Here is a 26,202-nt window from a genome sequence, read left to right on the forward strand (position 1 = left end):
GTAGCCAGCCTCATGAACAAATCCAGTAAGAGCACACAGGCTGAGCCACTGTACCATTTGAAGGATGGCAAGACGGTGCCTGATCACCTCTACAAGGCTGCAGTGTTACCATTTATTTCTTCTCACCCAGTGCCGCAATTCTTTACCACATGCCAACTATTCTGATAGTTTCACCCCCTCTCTACCTCCTGCGCTTTATATCTGACCCACTCCATAGTGTCTAATGCGTACATTGCATGTTTATGTTTTTCACCAGATGGAAGAAAATGTTTGAGTATGAAGCGTGTTTCCTTCTTGTTTCACAGTAGGTCTCAGTGAAGTTGCAATAACTGCATGAGAACAACTTAAACACTGTAGTTGGTGTAAATGGACAATGCACATAGACATAAGTCTATGTGTCATCACTGCATTGGTAGATCAAAGCACATCTGAGATGCAAAAACTAGAGCAGGGAGCTTGCTGTCCTGGGGGATTTTGTAGCCCCCATTCGTGTAGTGGCTAGGCAGTCCCTCTTCTGAATTGTACAAGCAGGTGAATGTAGTTGAGTACCCTCTTTTCACTTGCTGCATTATGTTATCATTTACTCCAGTATTTGTGGGTTTGAGATGTGTAATAAACACTGTGGTAAGGGCGCCTTGAAACTGATGTAATTTTTTTTCTCACCAATAATTTAACATTCTTGTACAACCACTTTTCATGGGCCTCTACAAGACGTCATATATCACTGCTTCTCCTTGTTAAATCTCAAAAATATGTTCTATAGTAAGCCAATTTCGTAGTCCCTAAAAAGGAAAAATAAATGTTTTCCTCAAATAGCAATGATAGTCAAGTGAGTGACATGAGCATTTAAATTAAGTTTCTATGAGCGAGCTGAGCCACGAATAATCATTGTGGTCATGTGTACTGCAACAAGAAACATTTTAAAATCGCGAGGGTTTTTTATGATATTAAAACGCAGGGAGAGTGAATGATTTGCCCAAGATCACACGCATTATTTAAGCAGGGAAGATGGAATTTAGGCCCAGCCTACACTTTAAGCACTGGACCGCTTTCAGCTGCAGTTGCTTGCACAAATGTGTGCTAAGGTTTGCTTTTCACGTGTTAACATAGTGCCTGGTTTTATTGGACATGAAAGTGCACCAATGACCTGGCTAAATAATTTTGTATTTTTGTTTTTTACATTCATAACAGCGCACACAGCCCAGAAGCATCTAAACCCTAGTTACATTAGGTAAGGTATTGCAGGAAGTACTCAGGTGTTACATGTGAGATTTAACTGCAGTACAAGGCTAGAGAGTCAAGTTAGGTGGGATGCAGACAGGTAACTAAGTTACGTATACTGCATAGGGCTGGTCAAAAATCGATAGTTGCAGACTGGTTAAATTACAAGAGCAGCAGAGGGCTGAATAAGTCAATCAGTAGTTACAGGCAGGTTAAATTACATGTACGGCACAGGGCTGAAAACGTTAAAATCGGTAGTTGCAGACAAGTAAGTATACAATGGGCCTCATTACAAGTTTGGCGGTAGCCTTGCCGGTAAAACCGGCAGGCTGCCGCCAAACTTGCAATTTTTTCCAGTGCCCGCGAATGTGCAATTACCAGGTCATTACGGTCCTGCTGGACCCGTTAATTGCCCATTTGCGGGCGCCGTAATGGAATGCCTCCCAATCCCATTTGAGCCCTATAGGGCTCAATGGGAATGGGGAAGTTGGATGCACCAGCACCATTCAGAATGGTGCTGGTGCATCTGACATGCCCTGCTCGCGGGTGCCGTTAGGGCCGCCAGGTCCGACCTGGCGGCTGTAATGGCACCCGCGAGCAGAACTCGTAGTTTGCCGGTCCGGGAACTATGGTAACGGCAAGCTTACCGGTACCGTAGTTCCCTGACCGGCAAACTTGTAATGACCCCCATGGCAGCATGAGGCTGCCAAGTCACATTAGGTTGGTTGCAGATAAGTTTAATTTCAAGTAGAGCACAGGGCTGAAAAACGTCAAAACCTGTGGTTGCAGGAAAGAAAGATTACAACGACAGTATGAGGCTGTCACATTAAGTGGGTTGCTATCAGGTTGCGTAAGCAACACAGGATAAAAGGAAATAAAGTGGTGTGGAATGGAATTTTGACAAGGGGATGACCAGCCAGGTCAGTGTGAGACGAGTGCATGAAGCGGGGAATGATCAGCTGCATACTAAACACTAATAGGTAGTAAGACTCTAGTGAAGTAGCGTGGTCTCTATAGCCTTCAGACAGGAGTCAACGCACAGCCTTAGTATGGGTTTGAGGTGTAGCAAACAAAATGCACACCCTCCTAGGGCCATACTATAGTGCGACTACTGTGTTACAGCAGGCAGATGAGGAGAGCAACAGTGCATGTGTAGAACAATGAACTAGGGTGGTTAATGATAGACTGCGACTCGTCGCACTGCTGGAATTGAGGTAAATAGCGATGTGGGTGCAAGTTTATCACAGTCAGATAATGGAAACAGTGATGTGCATTGGATGCTGGGTATCTCCTGGGAAAGCCGCTCACATGTCGAATGGGGGCTACATCGGTGAAACCAAGGGAGTTATGAGATGTAGCATGATGTGCCCGGGTCTCGAAGTTAATCGACAGACAGGAATGGTGGATGGCCCTTAAAGGATGCTAAATATTCTAAATAACCTAGTAATAAAATTAAAAAATGGCACACACACACAAACTGTTAAGTCTTTATTGAGGTCTTGTTGCAATTAACTGCTCGTCCCAATGAAAATAGCGACATCAAAATTGCTAATATTTTAGGTTGGATTGCTAATCAAAATATTTTTAATTTGCAATTTCGACTAATCAATTTTTTAAAACTAATTTATGCCTTGTATTTTACACAAGTTCTTTTTTGACAAACCAGTGCCATATGTAGTGGATCAATTAATTTCACAAAGTTGTTTGCTGTGGTTGCTTATCATTAAATGAGGTGTGTGCTGGTAATATTTTGATTAAGATGGATTTGCAGTCTCTGGTGAGACATGAAAAATGGAAGCGATTCCGCAGCATAGTGAAGCAGCTCATTATGTATTCTGCTACATTTAAAGATAATACCATGTCCGCTGTACTTCTGTTTCATGCAAGATTAGTGTTGTTTCTTTGTTCTGGAGGTGGAGCTTGACATTAGGTGGTAAATGGTGAGCATGCCACTTTTTGAAAGTGTATTGCAAAATCACAGCTGTGGCCACATTATACATGACTATATTATTATTATTAGGGTATTTATTGAGCCCAGACCTAGCTTCGAAAAGCAATGGAGTGCTTTACAATCATGCGGGGAAGAACACAGTGAGGGAAGCAGAGAAAAAAGAAGCACAGAGCTAACAGAGCACGACAAGGGTGGGCAATTGGCAGCAAAGGATCTACAAGCAACCAGGGAGTGAGGCAGTGGGGAGCACATGACTGAGTTTCAGGTAAGGTGGGGAGTGGAGGGTGTGTGGACGTATGTGTTAAGGAGGAGCCACTCCTTGAAGAGTATGGTCTTGAGCTCTTTCCTGAACAGTAGAAGTGATGGAGCAAGTCTGATGTTGAAGGGGAGGAGGTTCCAGAGTATTGGAGTGTAGACAGAAAGGCCTCTCTCCTGGTTCTTTCTTTCCTGCACTGTCCTAATACACGTCTGGATCTCAGGCCTCCAAGATGCTGAGTTTCTCAGTGAGGTAGCGTGGGTACTTCAGGGTGACAGCCATGTAGATGATGCAACAGGATTTGAAGATGATACAGGCTTGCAGTGGGAGCCAGTGCAGTTTGATGACGGTTAGGGTGATGTGGTTGAATTTGTGGAGTCCTTTAATAAGGCTTGCTCCAGCATGCAGGATACATTTCAGGGGTGCAAAGGTAGTCGCTGAAAGGCCTTCCAAAAGGGCCAGGTGGGAGAGCACCAAGGCTTGGACACTGGATCTGAAGTTGTTTTCTGGGATGGAGAGCTTGCTTTTCTGCAGGCGAGAAAGCTGGTACCAGGCCATTTGTGTCTTCCCTGCTGTGTGCTGTTTGAACATGAGGTGTTTGTCGATGTTGAACTATAGGACCAGGCTTCCCACCAACACATTACCTTGTTATGTTTGTTATGTTAATTGCATTTATAGAGCGCACAAACACCCGAAGGCACCCTGGCACTGGGATAAGTACAGAGCTACCATATAACAAATTAAAACACAGATGTTTTGAGCATGCACCGAAAGGTAAGGTGATCAGCTGTCATCCGCAGTGGCAGGGGAGTAGCATTCCAGGCCTTGTCGGCAGCCACAGAAAATGCCCGGCCGCCAGTACGAGTCAGTCTAAACCGGGGGACCTTGACCAAAAAAGCAGAATGAGAGCAGAGACATCGTGTAGGTACATAGTGGAGGAACTTTTCTTGAATATATTCAGGCCCAAGGCCGTTGAAAGCCCGATGTACCATACACAAGGATTTAAACAGTATCCTCTTTACCACCGGAAGCCAGTGGAGCTGCCTCAGCAGAGGGGTAATGTGGGCTCCAATAGGGGGCCGAAGAGTGGCTGTGACAGCAGCATTCTGCAGTAACTACAGCCGATGAATCACATAGCAGGGCTGGGCAAGATACAGTGAACTGCAGTAATCCAGACCACTCAAAACAAGTGCTGCTACCACCGGAGCATGGCATTTTTCCGGCACAAAAGGGAGAACCTTCCGGAGTATGCACAGCTTAAAATGACCGCTCTTACATACTGCCGCCACCTGGGCATCTATCGCAAGAGAGAAGGAAATAACAACCCCCAAATTCTTTACGGATGCCACAGGGACCGGGAGGGGGCCAAGAGAGGCCGGCCAGCAATCATATTTCCAATAAAGGAGAGGTGAGGTGGTACCGACCACCAATACCTCCGTCTTGCTACCATTTAATTTAAGCCAGTTTGATGACATCCATTCCCGACCTCCTAAAACACAGCCTAAATCGACTGGCCATATTGGCATGATTAAGGTCAAGACGGACCAGAATTTGGGTTTCATCGGCATAGGAATAATAGCAGAAACCATGGGAGTGAAGGAGAGCCAAAAGATGCCTAATATACAAGTTAAAAAGAATCGGGGAAAGGGCAGACCCCTGCGGAACACCACACGATAATAAGACTGGGCTAGAACGAAAAGGAGGGAGAGACACAGATTGTGAGCGGTCGGCCAGAAAGGAGACAAACCCGTCCAGGACTCTGCCAGACAGCCCGGAAGTAGAAAGGCAGGAAATAAGGGTGGGGTGGTCAATGGTGTCAAACGCAGCTGAGAAGTCTAACAGAACAACTGCGCCCACACCCCCCTGGTCCACCAGACAAGCCAGGTCGTCGAGCACCAAGTTCAGGACTGATTCAGTTCCCCTGCCAGGCTGGAACCCAGACTGGAAAGGATCAAAATAGGACGTGGATTCCAGGAAAGTGGAGAGAAGAAGAGAAACCAGTGCTTCCAAAAGTTTCATAAGAAAAGGGAGCAGAGAAGTAGGCCAATAGTTTGCTAACACTTCAGGGTCAAGTGAGAGTTTTTTTTAAATAAAGGGATGACAAGGGTGTGTTTAAGTGTAGATGGAATAACACCCTCCCTAAAGGAGGCATTTACAGCTGCAGTAACTTGAGAGATAATAGCCCTCGAGTTTTCCTTCAAAAGCGCCAGCGGAATAGGATCAGTGGGAGATGCTGATTTCAGCCCAAGGATGGCAGCAAGAATATCTGATTCTAGAAAAGTGGGGAAAGAAGACCAGGACCTATCTTCGTGAGAAGACTCAGTCAATGTGTTGGAGAGTGGAGGGCACGCTTCATCGTTATTAATATTGTCAGGGATAGTGGCAATCTTAGACACAAAGAAGGATGACAGAGAGTCACATAAACCCTGGGAAGGGGTGACCGGCATGCTGGTCATTGCAGGGGAAGAGAGAGACTGAACAAGCTGAAAAAGAGCTCTAGGTTGGTTGAGGGCTCCTTCAACCTTGAGGGCAAAAAACACCTTCTTAGCATCAACCACCGATTTATGGTAGGTAGTAAGTTGTTGGCGGAATACAGCTTTAGTTTCAGGCAGGTAGTCAGCACGCCACTTTCTCTCCACCTGTCTGCACAGAAGTCTTTCAGCACGAAGCTGATCAGTGTACCAGGGCTCTGATGGACGTGCTTTTAGCTTGCACATCCTAAGGGGAGCCAATTGGTCAGCAGTGATGGAAAAGGCAGATTCCAGAGCAGACAAGGAGCAAAACATGGGCTGACCACAGTGAGTGGCCAGAGCAGCCGATATGGACGAGCCTAAAACCCTATGCCAGCTGCATTTCAGAATGGCAGGCTTAGGCTGTGCGAGAATAGGAGCAGGCAGAGAAATGGAGAAAGGGACCAGATAATGGTCAAACCAAATAATAGGGGAAGGAGGAGATAAACTAATAGATTGCTACGGAGCAAAGACTAGATCAAGGGTATTACCCCGTAAGTGGGTAGGTTTGTTCACCCACTGATGGAGGCCAAGATCAGGCATTAGATCGAGAAATGTTTCCCTATGACCACTAAGGGCCGGGTTGTTAGGGAGATTGAAATCTCCCATGATGACCAGATTGGGGGGTTGAATCTGTAGTTCAAGTGCTAGTACCGGGAAATCCGAACAAAACAAAGTATTGGTTCCAGGGGGCCGATATATTAACAATACAGTCAGGGTAAGTGTAGAAGATATCGAGATGCGGGCCAGAAGGCATTCCATTTTCAGGGTATGGTTAGGAATAGTAGAATTTACTTTAAGTTTAGTATTATAAATAATTGCCAGTCCACCTCCAGGATGGATAGGCTTACGATCGGCATGTATCAGATCATAATCAGGCGGGAGTGACTGGACAATGGCAGGGCCAGAAGACTCATTAAGCCACGTCTCAGTCAGGAACAGCCGAACCAAACCCAGCGTAGTTATAAGATCATGACACTCCATGGAGTGTGTTACAAGGGAGAAGGTATTTAAAAGTCTGTATTGAAGCTTCTAACCTATGACACCAGCACTATAAGGACTGTGTAGAAAGCCATTTGGACACTTAGTGGTGCATGGGGTCAGAGCAATGAGGGAGCTGCGAGAGAAGTAGATATTTCCATCAGCATCTTCAGGAGGCAGGCTAATTTCCTGCGCTGACCGAGCACGGACGGGCACAGACGGGCTTGCCTTAAACGCGCTGACGGCATGCCCGCTGTGCAGGTGAATCCCACGGCACATTTATGAGGCCGTAGGGAGTCGGGGAAGTGAGGCAGAAGACCGCCCACTTCCAAGGTAGAAAGAGGACTAGACTGCGATGTGGAGTCCTAAAGTGAAATGCAAAAGCACACCAGTTCAATCAACATACGCACGCACACGTTAGCAGCAGGAATGGTATTTTTAAAATGCTATTTACAACAGTGTAAAATTTAAAAGTTAGGCAAGCTAGATAAACATCCATCCAAGGCTTTAAATGGCAGCCCAGAAGAGAAGCCTCACCTCAGCATCCTCGCGAGCGATCCCACAGCACATTTATGAGGCAGTAGGAAGTCCGGGAAGTGATGCAGAAGACTGCCCATTTCCAAGGTAAGAAGTAGGACTAGACCGCAATGCGGAGTCCTAAAGTGAAATGCAGAAGCACACCAGTTCAATCAACATACCCACGCACATGTTAGCAGCAGGACAGGTAAAGTTAGGCAAGCTAGATAAACATCCAGCCAAGGCTTTAAATGGCAGCCCAGAAGGGAAGCCTCACCTTGACCAAACACACGTCAAGAAATGTTCTTGGTCAAAGGAAGGAAGGAACAGCATTTGTTTTTTGGCATTCAAGCATTTAGTTGTGCTACCATTTGTGAAATTACCCTTGTGTATGTAGCTAATACCATTCATATTCACTAAGAAAAATGTGCATACATTTAAAATCATTGTATTCAAATGTATCTTATGAATGTTAATGAGGGGTATCCTTGAAATCCAACATGTGTCCGGTGCTTGAAGCCTGGGGTTGGACCACCTTCTAATGGATGTTTTTGCAAACTCTCTGGTGGGTTGTGGTCTAAGTATGCCCCAGTGTGTCAATGCAAGTTGTTTGGTTGGTTGTCTGTAGTGTCTGGAATAAGATGTCGGAAGGTGTGGACAGACTGGTAGGTTGGTTCATCTATTGTGGGTTTGTGTATTGTAGTTATGAAAATTGGCGTATAATGGTATTTGTCTTGATGTGGTAGTAGTCATTAAGTTGGGTAGGGATGTTTGGGTGTCAAGTTTGTATATCGAGATGTGGTGTCCATCAGTGGAGGAGATTGGAATGTTAGTGGCAGTTAGTATTAGCTTAGGGCAGTGGTCTTCAACCTGTGGGGCTGCCTCCCTCCACCCCCACGGTAGGCTCAAATGCTTCCTAGGTGGGGCGCAAGGCTATTCAAAAAAGGGTCAACAGTGACTGCATTTAATAGTCAATATAAGCACTTATGGCATCTGGGGGGGGGGGAGCAGCAACATTTTCTTTACTCAAGGGGCGCTCGCATGAAAAGGTTTGAATACCACTGGCTTGGGGTGGGGTGATATTGCATGGGGTCTTCCAGTTATCCAATCCCTTGATTGGTTTACTGGTGTGTTGATCTCTTAGGTCATTGTTGCTGTGATATCATGTTTGTTGGACAGCTATACACCAGTAGTCTTGGCACTGGCCTTGCTGGCAGTGTGTTCCAGTGTTTAGTGGTCATGATGGTGAATGATGAGCCTCCATGGTACTTCCTGGTGCAGCGAGTGAATGTGAGTAGTGTGGCATTACAAGATTGCACTGCTTTGTTGAGTGGTAAGGAGTACATTTCCTTTTGATAAATTCAGGGACAGCACTGTGGAAGACACAGTGATTATTGCAATTTTCTAATTTTCAGTCTTTGCCTGATTGACAACCTACGTAACGTATGCATTGCTGGAGTCACATGTTCCTGTTTGTCCAATAACAGTAGCACTCTAGCTGCAACGTTTTCTATAGAGCTGGGCGAACCCGGAGGGGATCGGACAATCCTATCGGGACTTTAAATCTGTGCTTGGTGCCCATCTCCAGGGCTGGCTGTGAGTTGAATTTGCATGCACTTACAGACATGCAGAGGAGGCGGACCCAGGCAGGGCGGAGCGGTGACTGGGTGGAGGGTGCTGGGCTCGAGGAGGTGGAGCGAACTCTCGAGGCAGATGCAAAGAGTGTGCTTGGAGGAGGTGGTAAGAATGGGTAAGGGGAAAGGGAAGGTTGGAAAGAAGGGAGGGGTGGAGGAGGAGGCGAAGAGGGAGAGAACGCCGACTGTGAAGTCTACACCTGTGGAGGGGGGGAAAGAGGAAAGGGAAGAGCGCCATCGTAGCAGGTCTCCATGGAGAGATGATGGAGGGGGGCTGGACCGGGGCCACTCTGGAACGGTGACTCAGGAAAAGCGTGTTTTGAAAGGACTGGAAGCCTCAGAGAGCGGTGTGTCTGGGGAGGAGAAGATGCAGGATGACAGTGTGTGGAAGGTGGTGTTGAAGCCTGATAATCGCGAGAAGACGTTTCTGGGGGTGAATCCATTGGAAATTGCTAGATGGGTGAAGGCGGCTGTGGGGGATGTTACTCGGGTGCTAGTGGTGGCTGGGGGTCGGTTGTTGGTGGAGGGGACGGATGCTGGTAGCAAGGCTAAGATTCTGGAGGTGCGTTGTCTGGGTAGACATGCGGTGCGAGTGTTTGATCAAAGTGGTGTGTCGTGTAAGGGGGAGCTGTATGGAGTGCCAGTGTCTGTGAATATGTCTGAGGTGGAAGAGAAATTGGCAGATGTGGGGGTAGTGGAAGCGTGGAGGTTGGGGAGGAGAGATGCACATGGGGATGTGGTGTCTATGACTGTGGCAGTGAGGTTTGCGAGGACAGAGTGTCCGGAAGTGGTGGAGTTGGGATACCAGAGGTTTTGTGTGAAAGTTTATGCAGCGATGCCTTTGAGATGTTATAAGTGTCAGCAGTTTGGACATGTGCCGAGAGTATGCAGGAATGAGAGACACTGTAGGAGGTGTGGTGGAGATCACAATATTAAGGAATGCAAGGTGGAGACCCCGGAGAAGTGTGTGAATTGTGGGGGGGGGCATTCTACCGCGTTTAGGGGGTGTGAGAGTCCCAGGGTGGCGAGAGAGGTGGTGCAGGTAAGTGCGGCGGAAGGTTTATCTTATGCGGAGGCTGTAGCAAAGGTGAAACCGGTACGGGTGGTGAGTGAGGGGAGTGGGAGGGAGCTGGTGGTGGATTAGGCTGTGGGAAGGAAGAAAGTGGTGAGTGAGGTGAAAGGCGTAGAAATGGTGGTTGTCCCGAAAACTGAGTTTATGTGCTTTATAGTGAGTGTGCTGGAGCTGGTTCAGGAGAATTTGTCTGTCAGTGTGTCGGATCTTACGAAAGGAGTGGTGGAAGCGGGGAGGAGGTTTTTGAGTGTTGTGGATGTGGTGGAACAGGATGTGTTTAGGATGGTTTCTAAAGTGCGGAAGCAGAGTGGGGTGTCGGCATGAGGATTTTGCAGTGGAACGCGAGGAGTTTTTTGAGGAATGGGCAGGAGTTGAAAGCGGTGTTGTGTGGGGAATTGAATGTTGATGTGGTTTGTATTCAGGAGACGTGGTTAAGGGGTGATCTGAGGTTTGTGATTCCGGGTTTTGAGTTGTTTCGTAAGGATAGGTTGGAGGGGCGAGGGGAGCGGTGTGGCTTTAGCAGTTCGGAAGGGGTTGGTTGCAAGGGAGATTGTGGTGGATGGAGCAGTGGAGGCGATTGGGGCGGGGATTCGGGTAGGGGGTTTGGAAGTATTGGTGTTGAATTATTATAATCCGTGTGAGGTGGTGGAGGTGGGTGTGCTGTCTGGAGTGTTAAGGGGACATGTGGGACTTTGTGTTTTGTGTGGTGATTTTAACAGTGCCAACACGTTGTGGGGTAGTTATCGGACAGATGCGAATGGGGAACTGTTAGAGGACATGGCTGATGAATTGTGTCTGGTTTTGCTGAACGATGGTTCGGGTACGCGGTTGGATGTGAGGACTGGGAAGTTGTTGTGTTTGGATTTGACCTGGGTGTCTGCTGCGATTGCAGGTGAATGTGATTGGGAGGTGCGTGAGGATGGGGACATGGGGAGCGATCATTCTGGTATTTTGGTGACTGTGAGGGGTGAGGTAGGGATCAGGCCACGGATGTCTGGGAGTCGGTTGAATTTTAGGAAGGCTGATTGGGAGGTGTACAAGGGAGTGTGTCGGGAATTGATTGTTCCTCAGGGAAGGGATGGGGGTGGATGAATGGAATGAGCATCTGGTGCAGGGAATGAGAGCAGCGTCTGTGGCAGCAATTCCGGAGATTTAGAAGGGGAAGGGAGGGATAGTTGCGGTTCCTTGGTGGTCGGTGGAATGTTTGAGAGAGCTGTGGCGGCGCGTAAGAAGGCTGGGGCCAGGGCGGTGAGATCAGGAATGTTGGTGGATCTGGTGGCATATAAGAAGGCTAAGGCGGTGGTGCAGAGGGTGATTAGGGAAAGAAAGCGTGGATATTGGAGGGGTTATTGAGGGGCCCTGGGGAATGATTCTGGTGTGGGTGAGGTTTGGAAACAGTTCAAGCGGATGTCCGGATTGATGAGGCCGCAGGGTGGTGTGTCTGTGTTGTTGAAAGGGGAAGAGGTGGTCAGTGAGGAAGGGGAGAAGGCGAATTTGTTGGGGGAGTATTTTGCAGAGGTGCACAGTTCAGGGAATTTTCCGTAAGCGGTGAGGCTAGGTATGGGTGTGGTTGAGGAGGAGATGCGGGAGTTGTTGGCGGATGTTGGGCCTTGGGAGGAGCAGTACGAGGTTCCGTTTTCTATGGTGGAGTTGGATGGGGCGATTCGGAAGGGGAAGTGGTCTAGCCCAGGGGTGGATGGGGTCATGTATGTATTTTTGGAGAAGTTGCCAGTGGAATGTAAGTTGGAGGTATTGGCTTTGTTCAATGAGATCTGGAGGGGCAGAGTTTTGCTGAAGTTGTGGAAGAGAGCGATTGTGGTGGCGATTTTGAAGGGTGGCAAGGTTCCTATGGAGTGTAAGTCGTATAGGCCAATTGCGCTGACTGTTGTGATGTGTAAGGTAATGGAACAGATGGTGGTTGAGCGATTGGGGTTTTATTTGGAGTCGAATGGGCGTTTGAGGGATTTTCAGAGTGGGTTTAGGAGGAATCGGTTGGTGGCTGATCCGTTAGTAAGGTTCGTGACTGGGGTGGAGGAGGCCTTGTGTGATGGGGAGTTGGTGGGGGCGTTCTTTTTGGATTTGGAGAAAGCGTATGATATGGTATGGAAGAGCGGGTTGTTGATAAGATTGTTGGAGATGGGTGTGAAGGGAAGGATGTTTCGGTGGATTAGGGTGTTTTTGGCTGATAGGACCTTTCAGGTGAGAGTGAGGGGGGTGCTGTCTGAGGTTTGGAAGATGGAGAATGGGACGCTGCAGGGGAGTGTGATTAGTGCAATGCTGTTTAATCTGATGGCGGATGGGTTGATTCGGGCTTTGGCGGGAAACGGGTGTCAGGTGGATTTCTTTGCAGATGATGGTGTGGTATGGGTAAGAGGGCGGAGTTTGTTGTTGGTGCAGAGTCGGCTGCAAGCTGCGATAGTGCGTATGGAGGAGTGGTGTGGGAAATGGGGCTTTTCGGTGTCTGTGGATAAACGTGTGAGTATGGTCTTCTCGAGGAGAAGGGTGCAGCAGGAGTTGGACTTGGTTTTGAAAGGTGTGAGGGTAAAGAGCGTAGAAGAGTTTCGGTACTTGGGGGTGATTTCGGATAGGAAGTTGAACTGGAATGTGCAAGTGGATGGTGTGGTGGATAAGTGTAAACGTAGGTTGAATTTGCTGCGGGCGATGTCTGGGAAAGAGTGTGGTGCGCAGCAGAAGTGTTTACGAATGTTGTATAAGGGGTTGATTTTGAGTGTGATGGATTTTGGATGTCAGGTGGCAGTGGGTTTCACAGCAAGTCAGAAGTTGCGGTTGGATAGGGTGCAGGCGAGGGCATTGAGGGTGTGTTCGGGTGTGATGAGGTCCTCTCCAGTGAATGCGGTGCAGGTGCGTGTGGGGGAGATGCCGTTGGGGTTGAGGAGGGATGCGTTGAATCTGAGGTGGTGGGTGAAATGCAGTGCGAAGAGTGTGGCTCATCCGGTGCATGAATGTTTGAAGTATAATTGGAGGTTTGACTAATATAGGGACCGGTGGAGGAGGAAGGGGCGCTCTTTGGGGTTTCATATGTGGGAGAAGGGGGTGAAGTGGGGTGTAGGCGAGTTGTTGGCTGTGACGGGTACGGATTTGGTGAGATGGCCGATGTGGATGATGGGGTCTCCCAAGGTGTGTTTAGAGTTGGCAAGTGTGGTGTCGAAGAAGCAGGGTTTGCGGGGTGAGATCAAGGCTTTGGGTCAGGCGTATGTGGCAGGGAAGGAAGGATGTAAGGTGTTCACGGATGGTTCGAAAGATCCTGTGTCTGGGAGAGTGGGCATGGCGTATTATTTGGGAAGCACTGGGGAGTATAAAGTGGGGCGTCTGACGAATGATGTGTCTATTTGTACGGCTGAGTTGGTGGCAATTGCATTGGCGATTGATAGGGTGTGCGAGTTGGGGTATGAGAAGGTGGTGGTGTTCTCGGATTCATTAAGTGGGTTGCAGGCGATTGTGGCAGGGGATGGTGATAGGAAGGATGTGATTTTGGGCATCAGGAGGAAGATTGATCGGTGTGTGCGTGGGGGAATGGATTTGGAGTTGGCGTGGGTCCCCAGTCACAGTGGCATTTTGGGTAATGAGTTGGTGGATCTGGCGGCGGGTGAAGGTATGAGGAGGGGAACGGTTGATGTGAGTTTGCCTTTGAGTGTGGATGAGGTGAAGGCTGTGTTGGTGAGACGGGTCATGGATGAGTGGCAGGAGAGGTGGGTGAGTGGGGTGAAGGGCAGGTGGATGTTTGGTGTCCGTGGAAAAGTGTCAGTGAAGGTGGATGCGGGAAGTCTGGAATGGCGGAGGTGATGCTGAATCGGTTGAGGATATGGCATGTGGGGCTGAATGACTGTCTGCATCGAGTGGGGAAGCGTGAGTCAAGGGACTGTGCAGTGTGTGGGGTGCCTGAGACTGTGGGACATTTTTTGCTTAGGTGTGAGAGACATGTTGTGGAGAGAGAATTGATGAGGGTTCGGTTGTCTGCGCTGGGTGTGGCCGAGATGAATGGGAAGGCTTTGCTGGGAGGTGACAGGGTGAGAGGCAGGAGGAGGAGCAGTGTGTTGTTGGATTTTGTGAGACAGATGGGGCGGTGGGAGGAGTTGTGAGTTTATGTGGGCTATGTGTTGATCGGTGGGTTGGTGCACATCATCCTATTGGATGGGGAAGCGCCTGCGTGGGTCCGCCCACGCATTCGGTAATTAAGAAGAAGGAGGGGATCGGACTGGCCTGGGTCAAAACTGGGGCTCTGGCCTGACCCTTATCCGGGGTCTGTGCCTGCCCAAAGCGGAGGTCGGCCATGATCCCCTCCAGTGCCTGCCACCGTAACCGGAAAAAGTATATTATTTTTAAAAAGCACAACCCTGACGTGCTCACCTGCAGCACATTTAAAGGTAAGACCCACCCTGCTTACAACTTTTTTTGTGCTCCCTCCCCTTGTATAAAATATACTGGTGCTGTCCCTGAACCCCCTCCCCCACGTCCCCATGCTCCTTTCTCTACCCCAGCCCCGCTTACCTGCACCAACATCCAGCCCCCCAATGCTGCCAGTCCCCTTTATCGCCCTTCCCTCAACAAAATCATTGGTGCAGCCCTCCCTCCTGGGACCCAGCCCCTTTCCTCACCTCCCAGCCTGTGCCACGCCTTTTCTTGCCCCCATTCCCCTTTTCCTGGCCCCCAGCCCCTTGTACCACTTTTCTTGTCCACTAGCCCCACACATTGCTTTTCTCTGCCCCTCATACTGATTTTCTCAGCCCCCAGACCTCTCACACCACTTTTCTTGGCTTCCAGCACCCTCAGGCCCCTTTTATCGCCCCCCCAGACCCTGACACAAACCCCCGTTACGCGCATCCATTGCCATGGCTCAGCTTGCGTTTGGCCTTAAGAGCCACGCCCGACTGTCTCAGCACTGGCTCGGCCCTAGCCAATCCTCCATGGCGCTCACAGCTCTAGTTCTGTATTCTTTGCCATTTCTGCAACTGGTTTTTGGCCCAGATATGCACTGCATCCGGGAACAGGTCTGCGAGCGCACTCATGGACAATGCGCCTTTTACGAACGAGACAAGGGCTCTCATTACAAGTTATGCCGGTAGCCATGCCGCAATTTGCGGCATGGCTGCCGGCAAAACCGCATCCGTGTCCTCGGAATGAGGACTTACCGGACCATTCTGAGTTCGGATGGCCCGGTAATTCCTCACTCGAGGACACGGACACGGTTCATCCCCATTCCCATTTCAGCCTCCATAGGGCTGAATGGGAATGGGAGAGTGAGTAAACAACGGGCCATTACGAGATGGCCCGTTGTTTGCTCCCTCTTCCCCTCGCGGGATCCGGTATGCACGCCTGGTTTTCCCAGGCGTGCTTAACGTGTCCCGCAAGGGGACCTCGTAATGTGGCGGAATGGGTTGAACGGCGCCGCAGCCTTTTACGGCGCCGTTTAACCCGTTCCGCCAGGGTCGTAATGAGGCCCAATGTGTTTCAAACATATAAACACTCCACCTGTTCACACACCCCAGGGATACAGAGTATAGAAATGTCAAGCTTGCAATAAAGCCATGTATAGAACCAATCAGCGCCATGTTTATTTGCCGTTTTAAAAACGCACAATTGTATTCTATTTTACGATAGTCCAAGTGCCAGCACAAGGTACAGAAAGTACTTCAGTTTAAATTCTACACGTGTTTTCACGGTGGATTTTTTTCAGCTACAGAACATCACTTAAATGGCAAAGCATTTAAGGGAGAAAGGGCCTTATTAGAAGCTGGGCGTTGCGGTATAAACACAGCGGTAATACAGTTGCTGCTGCATTACGGCACCACCCAATCACGAGTTTGGGGGAAAGTCAGAGGATTCACCGCCAGCTCTGAGCTGAGGGTGAATGCGCTGACTTTCCGGCCATTTTTTGTGCAACTACCATGGCACAATTACTGCGGCAGTAATTGTGCCGAAAATACCCCATTGAGTCATATGGACTAAAAAAAATAGGTACTTACATCACCACCGCCACTTGTGATCCGGCGGTAATACCGTCAGACCAGGAGGCGGTAGCAGTTATTGCCTTGGCCGGTATTCTGGCAGATTTACCGTCGGGTACAACTTCTGCTGAGGCCCAACGTGTCTGATCATGGGGCTATTTATCACATGCAACAAGTCTATGCAAAAAGGACGAGCATACTTGTCCTTGGCACTTAAGGGGTTAAGCATGTTTACAATTTTATTTCATTGCACATATTCCTAGTGCACTCACAGACCGTGGAAGGCAGGGTGGCAGGGGTGGACTGTGTAATAAGGAAGCATACATTGCAGGTGAGTGAAGATCCTTTATTGGTAACCAGCCTGAGCCAGCAGTAGTCAGCCTACACAGCACCTCTTCACTACAGCTTCTAACGGCCCTTAATGGAATCTCCCCTCTGAACAGAAGTAAACATGACATCAGAGAAAGAGTGGAATCCTACGAGGTAGAATTCCACTCAAGAGCAAAAGACACTTTACAACACTTCTCCCCCCTTTACCCACAACTGACGGCAAAACAACTACACACACACAGCTACGCACGCTACCACAACACACAACAGCCAACACACACATTCAACACAACACATAATGAGAGCCAAAATGCAGCTAGAGGAGGGAAAGAAAGATAAGGACCAGAACAAGGACCTTGATGTACCTATGAACTAGAAAAGTGCTAACGAACTTTGGCACCCAAAACATAATCATTGTACTTAGAGGGAACCTTCCTCACCCTGACAGGATGAGCATGACCCTGGACAGGGACAGACGGCCCAGTAAGGGAGGACGCCTCCTCATCACATTCACACACTGGAACAAGAGCAGTTTCACAATTGTGAGAAGGGGCTAGCATAGGAGGCACCTTATCAGCAGCCTCCCCATATGTAGAAGGGCATGGCAAGGGACACTCAACCATCGCCCCAGCATCGCCTGCAGCGCAATCAGGCTCCCCCCACGCACCACCAGCAGAATCCATTTTGACCTTGCCCACCACAACCACACGCCTGAGACTCCATCTGGAGCCATCTTCAAGCTTGACGTAACCACGACCACACTTGACAACTAAACCTGGTTTCATATACTTGCTAAGTCCCTTCGCTGCAAACCTGGGATTCTTAATCTGGACCCAATCACCCACCTTGACCGGCAAGGGCTTCCTGCGGGCCATTTGTTCCAGCAGAAACCGCTGTTGCCTGCACCGTACTCGATCTAAGACTTCTTGCATATCCACTTGTGATTGAGCCCCACCACCCAGGGCAGGAACTCTCAATTTGGAGCCAGGTTTCCTCCCTCGCATCAACTCGAAGGTAGAATGACCATTGTAAACGGAAGGAGTAAGCCTGTATGCTTTCAGTGACTCTGACACCACTCTCCCCCAGGGAAGACCATTGGCAAGGGCCAACTGAACCGCACCCTTGACAAAACGATTCATGCGTTCTACCAGGCCATTAGCCTGTGGGTTATACAATGCAACCCTATGATGACGTATACCAAGATCATGCAAAAAATGTTGCATGTACTCCGACACAAACTGGGCGCCATTATCGGTCACCAGCCCCGCAGGCACGCCTTCCCTGTCGAACACCGCAGAGAGGAACTCCACCACTTTCTGGGCAGTAACAGTAGCTAAAGCTGTGGCTTCAACCCATCGGGACGTGTAATCCACCAAGACCACAATAAATCTTAGACCCCCCCCCAATGAATCTATGGGGCCCATTATGTCAAGCGCCACCTTGGACCACACTTCACGGGGCACTTCCACAGGATAAATGGGTTGGGGAGTTGGAACTTTGCTCTTGTCTGAGCCTCCTCTTGGTCATGGACCTTCCTACATGCCCCTTGTGGGCCAAATCAATGAGCTTCCCCCTAAGGTAACAGGGAGGAACTAACCTCAGGCCCCTGGCCACACCCCATGGACCTACAGACAATTCCTCCCATACGTGACCATACAATTTGGATAACGCAGTACCAACAACCCCACTGCTGAGTGCAGTCTTTATTTCCATCAATTCAGGATCAGCAGAACATTCTGCACTGCATTCTAACTCCGACACAGCCGGCACCACAGTCGCAACCAAGGTGCAATCATCCCCCACTACATCCTGGAGTAAATCAACATAATCAGACCTCGGAAACCGCGACAGGCAATCTGCTACAGCGTTCCTCGCTCCCGGGACATATTCAACCTTGAAATTGAACTCCGCCATATCAGCCATCCACTTCATAATCCTTGAAGACGCATGGGACAAGCCCTTGGTCATCAAGACGTGCACCAAAGGTTTGTGGTCAGTGCGCAAGGTGTATTCAATTCCCCACAGGAAGGTCCTAAAGTATTTAGAGGCCCACACAGCTGCCAGTGCCTCTCTCTCTATGACAGCGTACCTGCCTTCGGCCTCTCTGAGCACTCTGGATGCAAAGGCGATGGGCCGAAGCTCGCCCTCCACCCTCTGCTCCAAGACAGCACCTATGCCATACTCACTCGCATCCACAGCGAGATATGTTTTCCTGGCTGGTAAAAAGGCACCCAAGGACGGGGCTTGCTCAATCTCCTCCTTCAACCTGAGAAATTTCGTTTGGCAATGGTCTGACCATGCAAAATGCACACCCTTCTTCAGCAACAACCTCATGCCAACAGTCTTGTCGGCATACGACGGGACAAATCAGCTGTAGTACTCTGCGAGACCCATGAAGGATCTCAACTGATCTTTGTTTAATGGGGCCGGTGCATCCTTCAACGCTTTTACCAACTCTGCCTTGGGATAAATACCTTGGGCATCTAACGAATGTCACAAATAAGTCACACTGGGAACGCCCACTTTGCACTTGCTAAGTTTGAGGGTGAGACCACAATCCCTCAAGACACACATCACCTCAAGAACCCTAACATCATGTTCAGCTCGCGACTTACCCCATACTAAAATGTCATCTTGGAAACATTCTACACCCCGAATGCCCCCAAAAAGTTTCTGCATCGTCCTCTGGAACACCGCAGCTGCGGAGGCCAAGCCGAAGGGCATCCTACAAAAACGGAAGGCGCCAAAAGGGATGACAAAGGATGTAAGCGGGCGAGATTCCACATGCAGATCTATCTGATGATATGCAGAGGAAAGATCAAAAGTAGAAAAACGGGAAGCCCCCGACACCCGGGAAAGCATCTCATTGATGTTGGGCAAGGGGTGTCTGTGAACCCAAATACTTGAGTTTAGATCTCTGAGATCTACGCACATCCTCATTCCTCCATCACCCGTGCCAATACTACCGGGGCCAACCATTCTGAACACTCTACTTCCTCTATGACCCCAGACTCCTTGAGTTTGTGCAACTCTTCCTTTAAGGCATCATGAGCCATGATCGGAACTCTTCTGACTTTGTGTACAACAGGCACAGAACCTTTCTTGAGAACTATCTTGTGTGCAAAACCCTTCAATTTGCCCAACTTTGAAGTAAAAACTGAGGGAAACTTGCTCTGCAAAACTTCTGCTGTGATTCCCACAGGCAACATGGCACAGTCATTCCCTTCACATACACTCATCACAGGGACAGGTTTCCCCGGTCTAATTTGCAGCTCCAGGGCAGCTTGTTTGTCCCAACCCAGTACGGGGTCACCTTTATGAGCCACATACAATTTACCCCTAGTCATTCTGCCTTCAAACTCTATGTCAACCCATTCAAACCCTAAAACTTGGATGGGCACATGCCCATAGGCACACAGGTTTATATCAGAAGAAGAGAGTTCAGACACCTTCTTGTGGAACTTGGACTCGTATAGTTCAGGGGATATCATAGTGTATGGAGAACCTGTGTCCACCATCATCTCTAACGGAATGCCATTGACCATGAGCATTGCCCAAGCTCTCTTCTTGCAGCTCCCCACACTCAACAATGTCCCTTCAGGCACACCTCCTTCACCCTTGTCGGAACAACCCATGTAGCCCACTATCGTCACATCATCATCATCATTCACATCCAGCATCTTCACGGACTCCTTAGCGGAGGCAACGCCGCTGCACATGCGGGCATAATGTCCCTTGGCTTTGCATTTCCTACAGTCCACATTGGTAGCAGGACATTCCTTAGCACCCACTGCATGCCTTCGCCAACCACATCGCCTGCACTGTTCCTTCGATGAGGGTCCTGCTCTGCCATCCTTGTTCCTCACTTTGGCCTCGACAGTCCTGCGGGGGATCACCGCATGTACAGTTTCCCCTTTATCAGCCATTTCCCTCACACTCTTCCTAGATTCTTCAATTGTGCGGGCAATCTCTATGACTTTTTCTAGGGGTGGGCCTTTTTCAATCCATAGTCTCTCCCTGACACGTACATCACACGTGCGCATCATTACTTGGTCACGGATGTACTCATCGACGGTCCCAGTGAACTTGCAAGGTGCAATCAAAGTGCATAAGGCAGTCACATAAGCATCTATACCCTCACTGGAACCTTGTGCCCTCGAAAAGAAATGGTACCTCTCAAGAACAACATTGGCTCTCTTACCAAACCGCGCTTCCAACTTGCCCAAAGCCGTCTCATAAGCGAGCACCACTGGTGGTACTACATCACCACCCTCACTGCCTTCTGCCTGGGCAGCGGGGGTAGCGTGCACATTGGGACCGGGTAGCTGCCTGAATAACCTTAGGCCCTCAGTTCCCAAGCAATTGTGCAATGCAGCCTCCTTCTCACCATCCGTGAATTTGGCACCACCCGCGGCTCTGAGGTACACTTTGAAGGTATCCACCCACAAGTCCCACACGATAGGCGGCTCCCCCGGACTGGCCAAGAATGCAGGTGGCGGACGTGCATTATTGTGCTGCATGTCGAGAAGGGGAAGTCAGACAGGCTTGTAATGAACCAATATGCACTGCGCAACTTTGTAATCAATTAGTATCCTCTGTGCAACCTCCTCGTGTGCCTGGAAGAGCAACCAATGCTGGAGTGTCACTGTACAATACAACGTGCCTGAGCAAAGACAGAGATGTGGCCAGGATACAGTCACGAAACACTTGGAAGACCCTCACAAGGTTAATTCTCTCTCTGAGCAGCTGGAGGGAACGCCCCCAAGGCAGGAAGAAGGGAGGCATCTTGCGTTTAGTCCCGCCCTCCTCCAGCCGGCGTCGATATCCACTAAGGGAACGTGGCGGCAGGTACGGGCTCACTCTGGCCCCCAGCCCCGCTCGCGCCGGAAAACAGGGATCCCTTCCCCTCTCACCAGCAGTCCGAGGAGGCACCGCACTCAACCCTGGCTGGGGAGCACAGGCTGGAAGTACATCGGCTGTCCTGGTGCTGACATGGGCAGAGGGCCTCCCTTCCACAGAACAACAGGCGCTGCAGCCTATGGACGAACTGGCAGGGGCTGGGAATGCTGCTGCTCCCCGCTGATTCCGGGCGGTACTCGACGCGGACAGCGTCGGCGGGAGTGCTCACCTCCACACGGCCCCCGCTCCTCCTCTGGAGCAGGCACTCTCCCAAGGGCGAAAAGAGGAATGTAGGCAACTGCTGGCGGCTGCAAAGGCAACGTGGGTCAGAGGCTGGTTACTCTCGCAGCCAGTGTAATAAGGGAGCATACACTGTAGGTGAGTGAAGATCCTTTATTGGTAACCAGCCTGAGCCAGCAGTAGTCAGCCTACACAGCACCTCTTCACTACAGCTTCTAACGGCCCTTAATGGAATCTCCCCTCTGAACAGAAGTAAACATATCAGAGAAAGAGTGGAATCCTACGAGGTAGAATTCCACTGAAGAGCAAAAGACACTTTTAACAGACTACAAACCAAAAGAGGCCCTGAAAATAATTTTTCAAGTGGCCCCATATCACACATTTTCAGCAAACCCAACCCTTTTCCTTTGAGAAAATTTGAAAATAAAAAAAGGTTACCCCACAAAAGAGGCCCAGGATGCAGAAGCCAGTCCAGACCTGGAGGGTTGAGCTTAAAAATGAGATTCTTCATTTTACGTCTGAGGTGGCGAAGTTGGGGGTAAGATATAATCCCCCCAGTAAATTATTCGGCCTGGATTTGGAGTGAGGAGTCCATGGCTTTGACCCGCTGGTAGTGGGTATACCTAGGAGGTATTTGTGCTTGGAGCGAAGTGGCCTGGAAGAAGAGTACAGTGTGAATGTATTCCTGCGCCCTGGGGGGAATAGAAGATGAGTAGGGTTCCGAAACAGGTCTCAAAGCGCATTGAAAAGAATTCTGTTAGTTGTGCCAACAAGTGTATAATCCACATTTGACAATATCTTCTCTGACATTGTATTCACACAGCATTAGCATTTAGGCTTGGAAATATGGCAGATGTCATGACTAAGTGTAGACAGCAAAACGCATGGCTATATATACATATCTTTGCTATTGATCCAGAGTCTCTCTCTCTAATGGCGGTGTTTTGCTGTAACCTGTTTTCTGATCAGCCTGTAAAGGCGACGTGGGAACTTAAGTTTAACACTGTGTGGACATTTGATGAACAATAGAATAGGGTGGGCCTTCCGTGATCAGGGACACCTTTCCCAGGGCCTGGGCCTAGCTCTGGGATTGCACTGCAGTCCTTTGAGTCATGAGTACCGCAGTATAGATGCTGTTCCAGGTGGGAGACACACCTTCCAACGTGGCCTTCTATACAGCACCTGAATAAATGTAAAGTTTGCCAAAGTCTCTCTTGAGATGCGAAGTACATGTCGAGTACAGGGCTTGCACGTGCATTTTTTTTAGACTGCTGAGTGGCAAGCATGACCCGGGCCTCTCGGAATATGATGGTATTGCGTTTTATATCCACTGCTCCAGCTGGTCATTAGCCTAAGACGTGGCCATCCTCTGAGGGGTGCATGAGCCAGTGGACCTCTCCATCTCAAAGGCTTTTTGCATCTCCTCCCCTGTATTGTGCTCGCTGATATCACTGATGTTTGACGTCACAATGAACTGTGACGTCAAAACGCAATGCCATCACATTCAGAGAGGCCCAGGTCATGCTTGCCACTCGGCAGTCTAAAGAAAATGCACATGCAAGTCCTGTGTAACTGCATCTGACGCTATGCACCGATTTCCTATGAGCCTCTCTGTTATGTATAGTTGCTAGCACGGTGGTGTAACCGTGATGTATATGATTCTGGAATCTCATGAGATTCCAGAAACATATGATCGTGAGTGGAGAGAAGAAAAGGCAGCAACCACTTGGGGGCCTCAATTATTTTACACTAAGAATAAACACATATGTTTCTAAACATATGTTATGAGTTAAGAATCTTTATTTCACTACAATTCCCACGTGGTCCCGTTGATCGTATCTTCGGGCCACTTAGAAGGCAATGACTAGCTCCATATAGTGCCTCACAAAGGGCAACAGGCATGCATCCCTGCTCTAATTCATGGCGGAACTTTGAAAGTCTCTGCTGAGAAAGTCACAGCACTTATTGTTCCATACCTTTCATTTTGAAACTTTACATTTTAACAGGATACCGTTTCATTGGCCCTCGTTACAGGTTTGGCGGTATTCAGGTGGTAAATCTGCCAGAATCCTGCTAGACAGATTTACCGTTAGTCACTTGGTCTGGCAGAATTACCGCCAGATTACAAGTGGTGGTATGGCAGTGTTAGTCCCAATTTACGTATGGCAGTGTTAGTCCCAATTTACGGAGGCCATAGGACTCCATGGGGATTTCAGTGGAATTACCGCCGGCAGTAATTTTGCTGATTAATTGCCTTTAAGTGGGTGAAATTACCTGCAGCATTGTGCTGGAGGTTTTTCCTCCACCTCATTACAAGAGAATGGATACACTCTCCTTCTAAGGTGACCCAGTTACTGGGCATGTCTGCACAGGCTTGAATATGTGTTAGACACTTGGCAAAGTCACAGATTGCAAGGAATACACTTGGAATCAGAGGCTAAAATGTGTCCATCTGTTTCCCTGCAGGGCCTGCAATTCCCGTTGGAGTTGATGTACAGGTTGAAAGCTTGGACACCATTTCTGAAGTCGATATGGTAAGTAATGCTTGTGACAAATCACGTGGAACTATAGAACTGTACAGTGGGCAGAAACCTGTGGGCACTGTGCCCAGCCCGTTGCTATGATGAAATGCAACTACATATACTCATTTCCCATGTATCCTGCCAATGATATATATATATATATGGATATCTGTATTAATCATGTTTCATCCTCCTTGCATGGAAGCTCCCCAGTGCACAGCACGTAGGAGCTGAGGCAACATAACCTGCCAACGTCACACAGGGGTGCACAAATTACGAGACGGCGAGACGGCAGGCTGCGGTCTTCCCCGAAATATCCCTATAACTTTCCCCGCTGCCCTTATTGCGCCTGCTAGGGGCCCGGTAGGGCAGTGGGTCATGTTAAACCTTTTTTCTTTATCCAGCACCATGGTGCTGGAAATAGAAACAAACATACAAGTAATTTTGGGGTGTATAGAGGAGGAGTGGGAAACCATGGGGAACAGTGGATGGGAGGAAGAATGCATTAGGGGGGTGGTGGGGCTTTTAGGAGGCCCATAGTGGCTGATTTGTACCCCAGAATTGACCCACGAATGGGAATACTTGCGGGATGCTTTTGCGGGAGATTGTAGAGCCTCCCAGCAGGGGGATCTAGCGGCTGGGGCCGCATCCCCATTCACCAGTAAACTGCTTGCACTCACTGATACATATACACAATTGCCATTCTCAGACTGTATCCACTGCCTGCCCACCTCTGTGACAAAGAGGGCTGGAGGTAAACCCTACTGAAACAGAATTTGTATTGCCTCATTCGCCTTCTTTTTCCTCTTATCTGGTCCAACTGTGTCTCTCTTCCTTATCTTCTTTTCTAATGTCACCCACACTATTTCTTCTGTTCATTCATTACCTCTGATTAGGTTTTCAGTTTCTTTCCCATATCTCCGAAATAATTGCATACTGCTTTTTTTGAACTATCTGTTCTGAAAGCGAGAGAAACACATACTACATACAGTCTTGAGGTTCTGCAGTGCAGGCACTAGTTATCTCAGGAATGGTCTTCATTCTTCTTCTTTGGCCAGGCTGAAATCTGGTCTACGCGCTGCCGCCCAGCCGGTGGGGGGTACATGTTCATTCCAACACATAAACCCTACTTTAGTTGTGCTTCCCTGGTTACCTTTGGATTTTTATAATCAGTAAGTTAAGAGTAACTGACAGGTGCTGGTGGCCGTAGAGCCACAGGCAGGGTCGAACTGGGGCGTACAATGCTGGGGCTTAAAATGGTCTCGGTCACCAATCAAAAAGTGGCCCACAGTTGCACAAGGCAATTCTTTCCTTTTGTGACAGACTCTTTGAGTAGTGCCCAAGGGGGAGGTTTTTGAAACAATGCAATGCGAATTGTGCATTTTAAGGAATATTTATTCAGCAACAATGGTCAAACTACTAGCCGCATGGTGAAGTAACTTATCAAACTGGCCCACATGAGCCACACAAGTGGCCCACTTTGACCACAAAAACTGTCGCACTATAGCATTTTGTGTTTTTGGTGCGGGCATTGCCCTGTTGTCTTATAGGCCAGTCCCAGCCTGGCCACAAGGAGTAAAGGAGTGTGCTGGAGCGCTCCAATAAACTACTATTTAACTTGACAAAACCTTAATTACATTTTTCAAATAATTGTGGATTTCATTGCCATTTGTCTCTGGAGCTGTTCGTTAAAGGGCCAGTGTTCTCTGTTCTCCTGGTTGCTCAATGGTGACTGGATATATTTCTGCTTCCACCAGGGCTTGCTTGCCACAGAAAAGTCCCCTTTCATTATCTGTGGCACTAGATGGAGGCCTGGCCAGAAGACTGGATATCAGACGATACAGTCATGCTGAGACGTTGCCACTAATGGAAGTGGACACCTTGCTTGGCTTTACAGCCTTTGCACCCTCTGCAGTGGCTGCTGTAGACAGGCACTGTCACATGTATGAAGCAGTCAGTATGTGCACAGATGGGCCCATTGCATGTATATGGTGACAGAGAACCTCTATGATCCCGCTTCCTCTGAACATTTCACCTTATTCTCCTGTAACAATACACGTTGGTCACGAAGCGGGAAGGTGTTTCCTCCAGCACCGACCGCTCC

The 26,202-nt window shown here is 49.0% G+C and overlaps 1 protein-coding gene across 1 annotated transcript in view; it reads left to right on the forward strand.

The window, feature by feature from the left end:
- GABRR2 (gamma-aminobutyric acid type A receptor subunit rho2) overlaps positions 1-26,202 on the forward strand; it is a 633,724-nt gene that overhangs the window by 380,510 nt on the left and 227,012 nt on the right. The window contains exon 3 of the mRNA XM_069606506.1: positions 24,043-24,110. Within this exon, the coding sequence (XP_069462607.1) occupies positions 24,043-24,110 (68 nt within the window). The remainder of the gene's footprint in view (positions 1-24,042; positions 24,111-26,202) is intronic.

Source organism: Ambystoma mexicanum, chromosome 4p (assembly GCF_040938575.1).
Source record: "Ambystoma mexicanum isolate Mex_15411 chromosome 4p, UKY_AmexF1_1, whole genome shotgun sequence".
Classification (NCBI taxonomy): Eukaryota; Metazoa; Chordata; class Amphibia; order Caudata; family Ambystomatidae; genus Ambystoma; species Ambystoma mexicanum.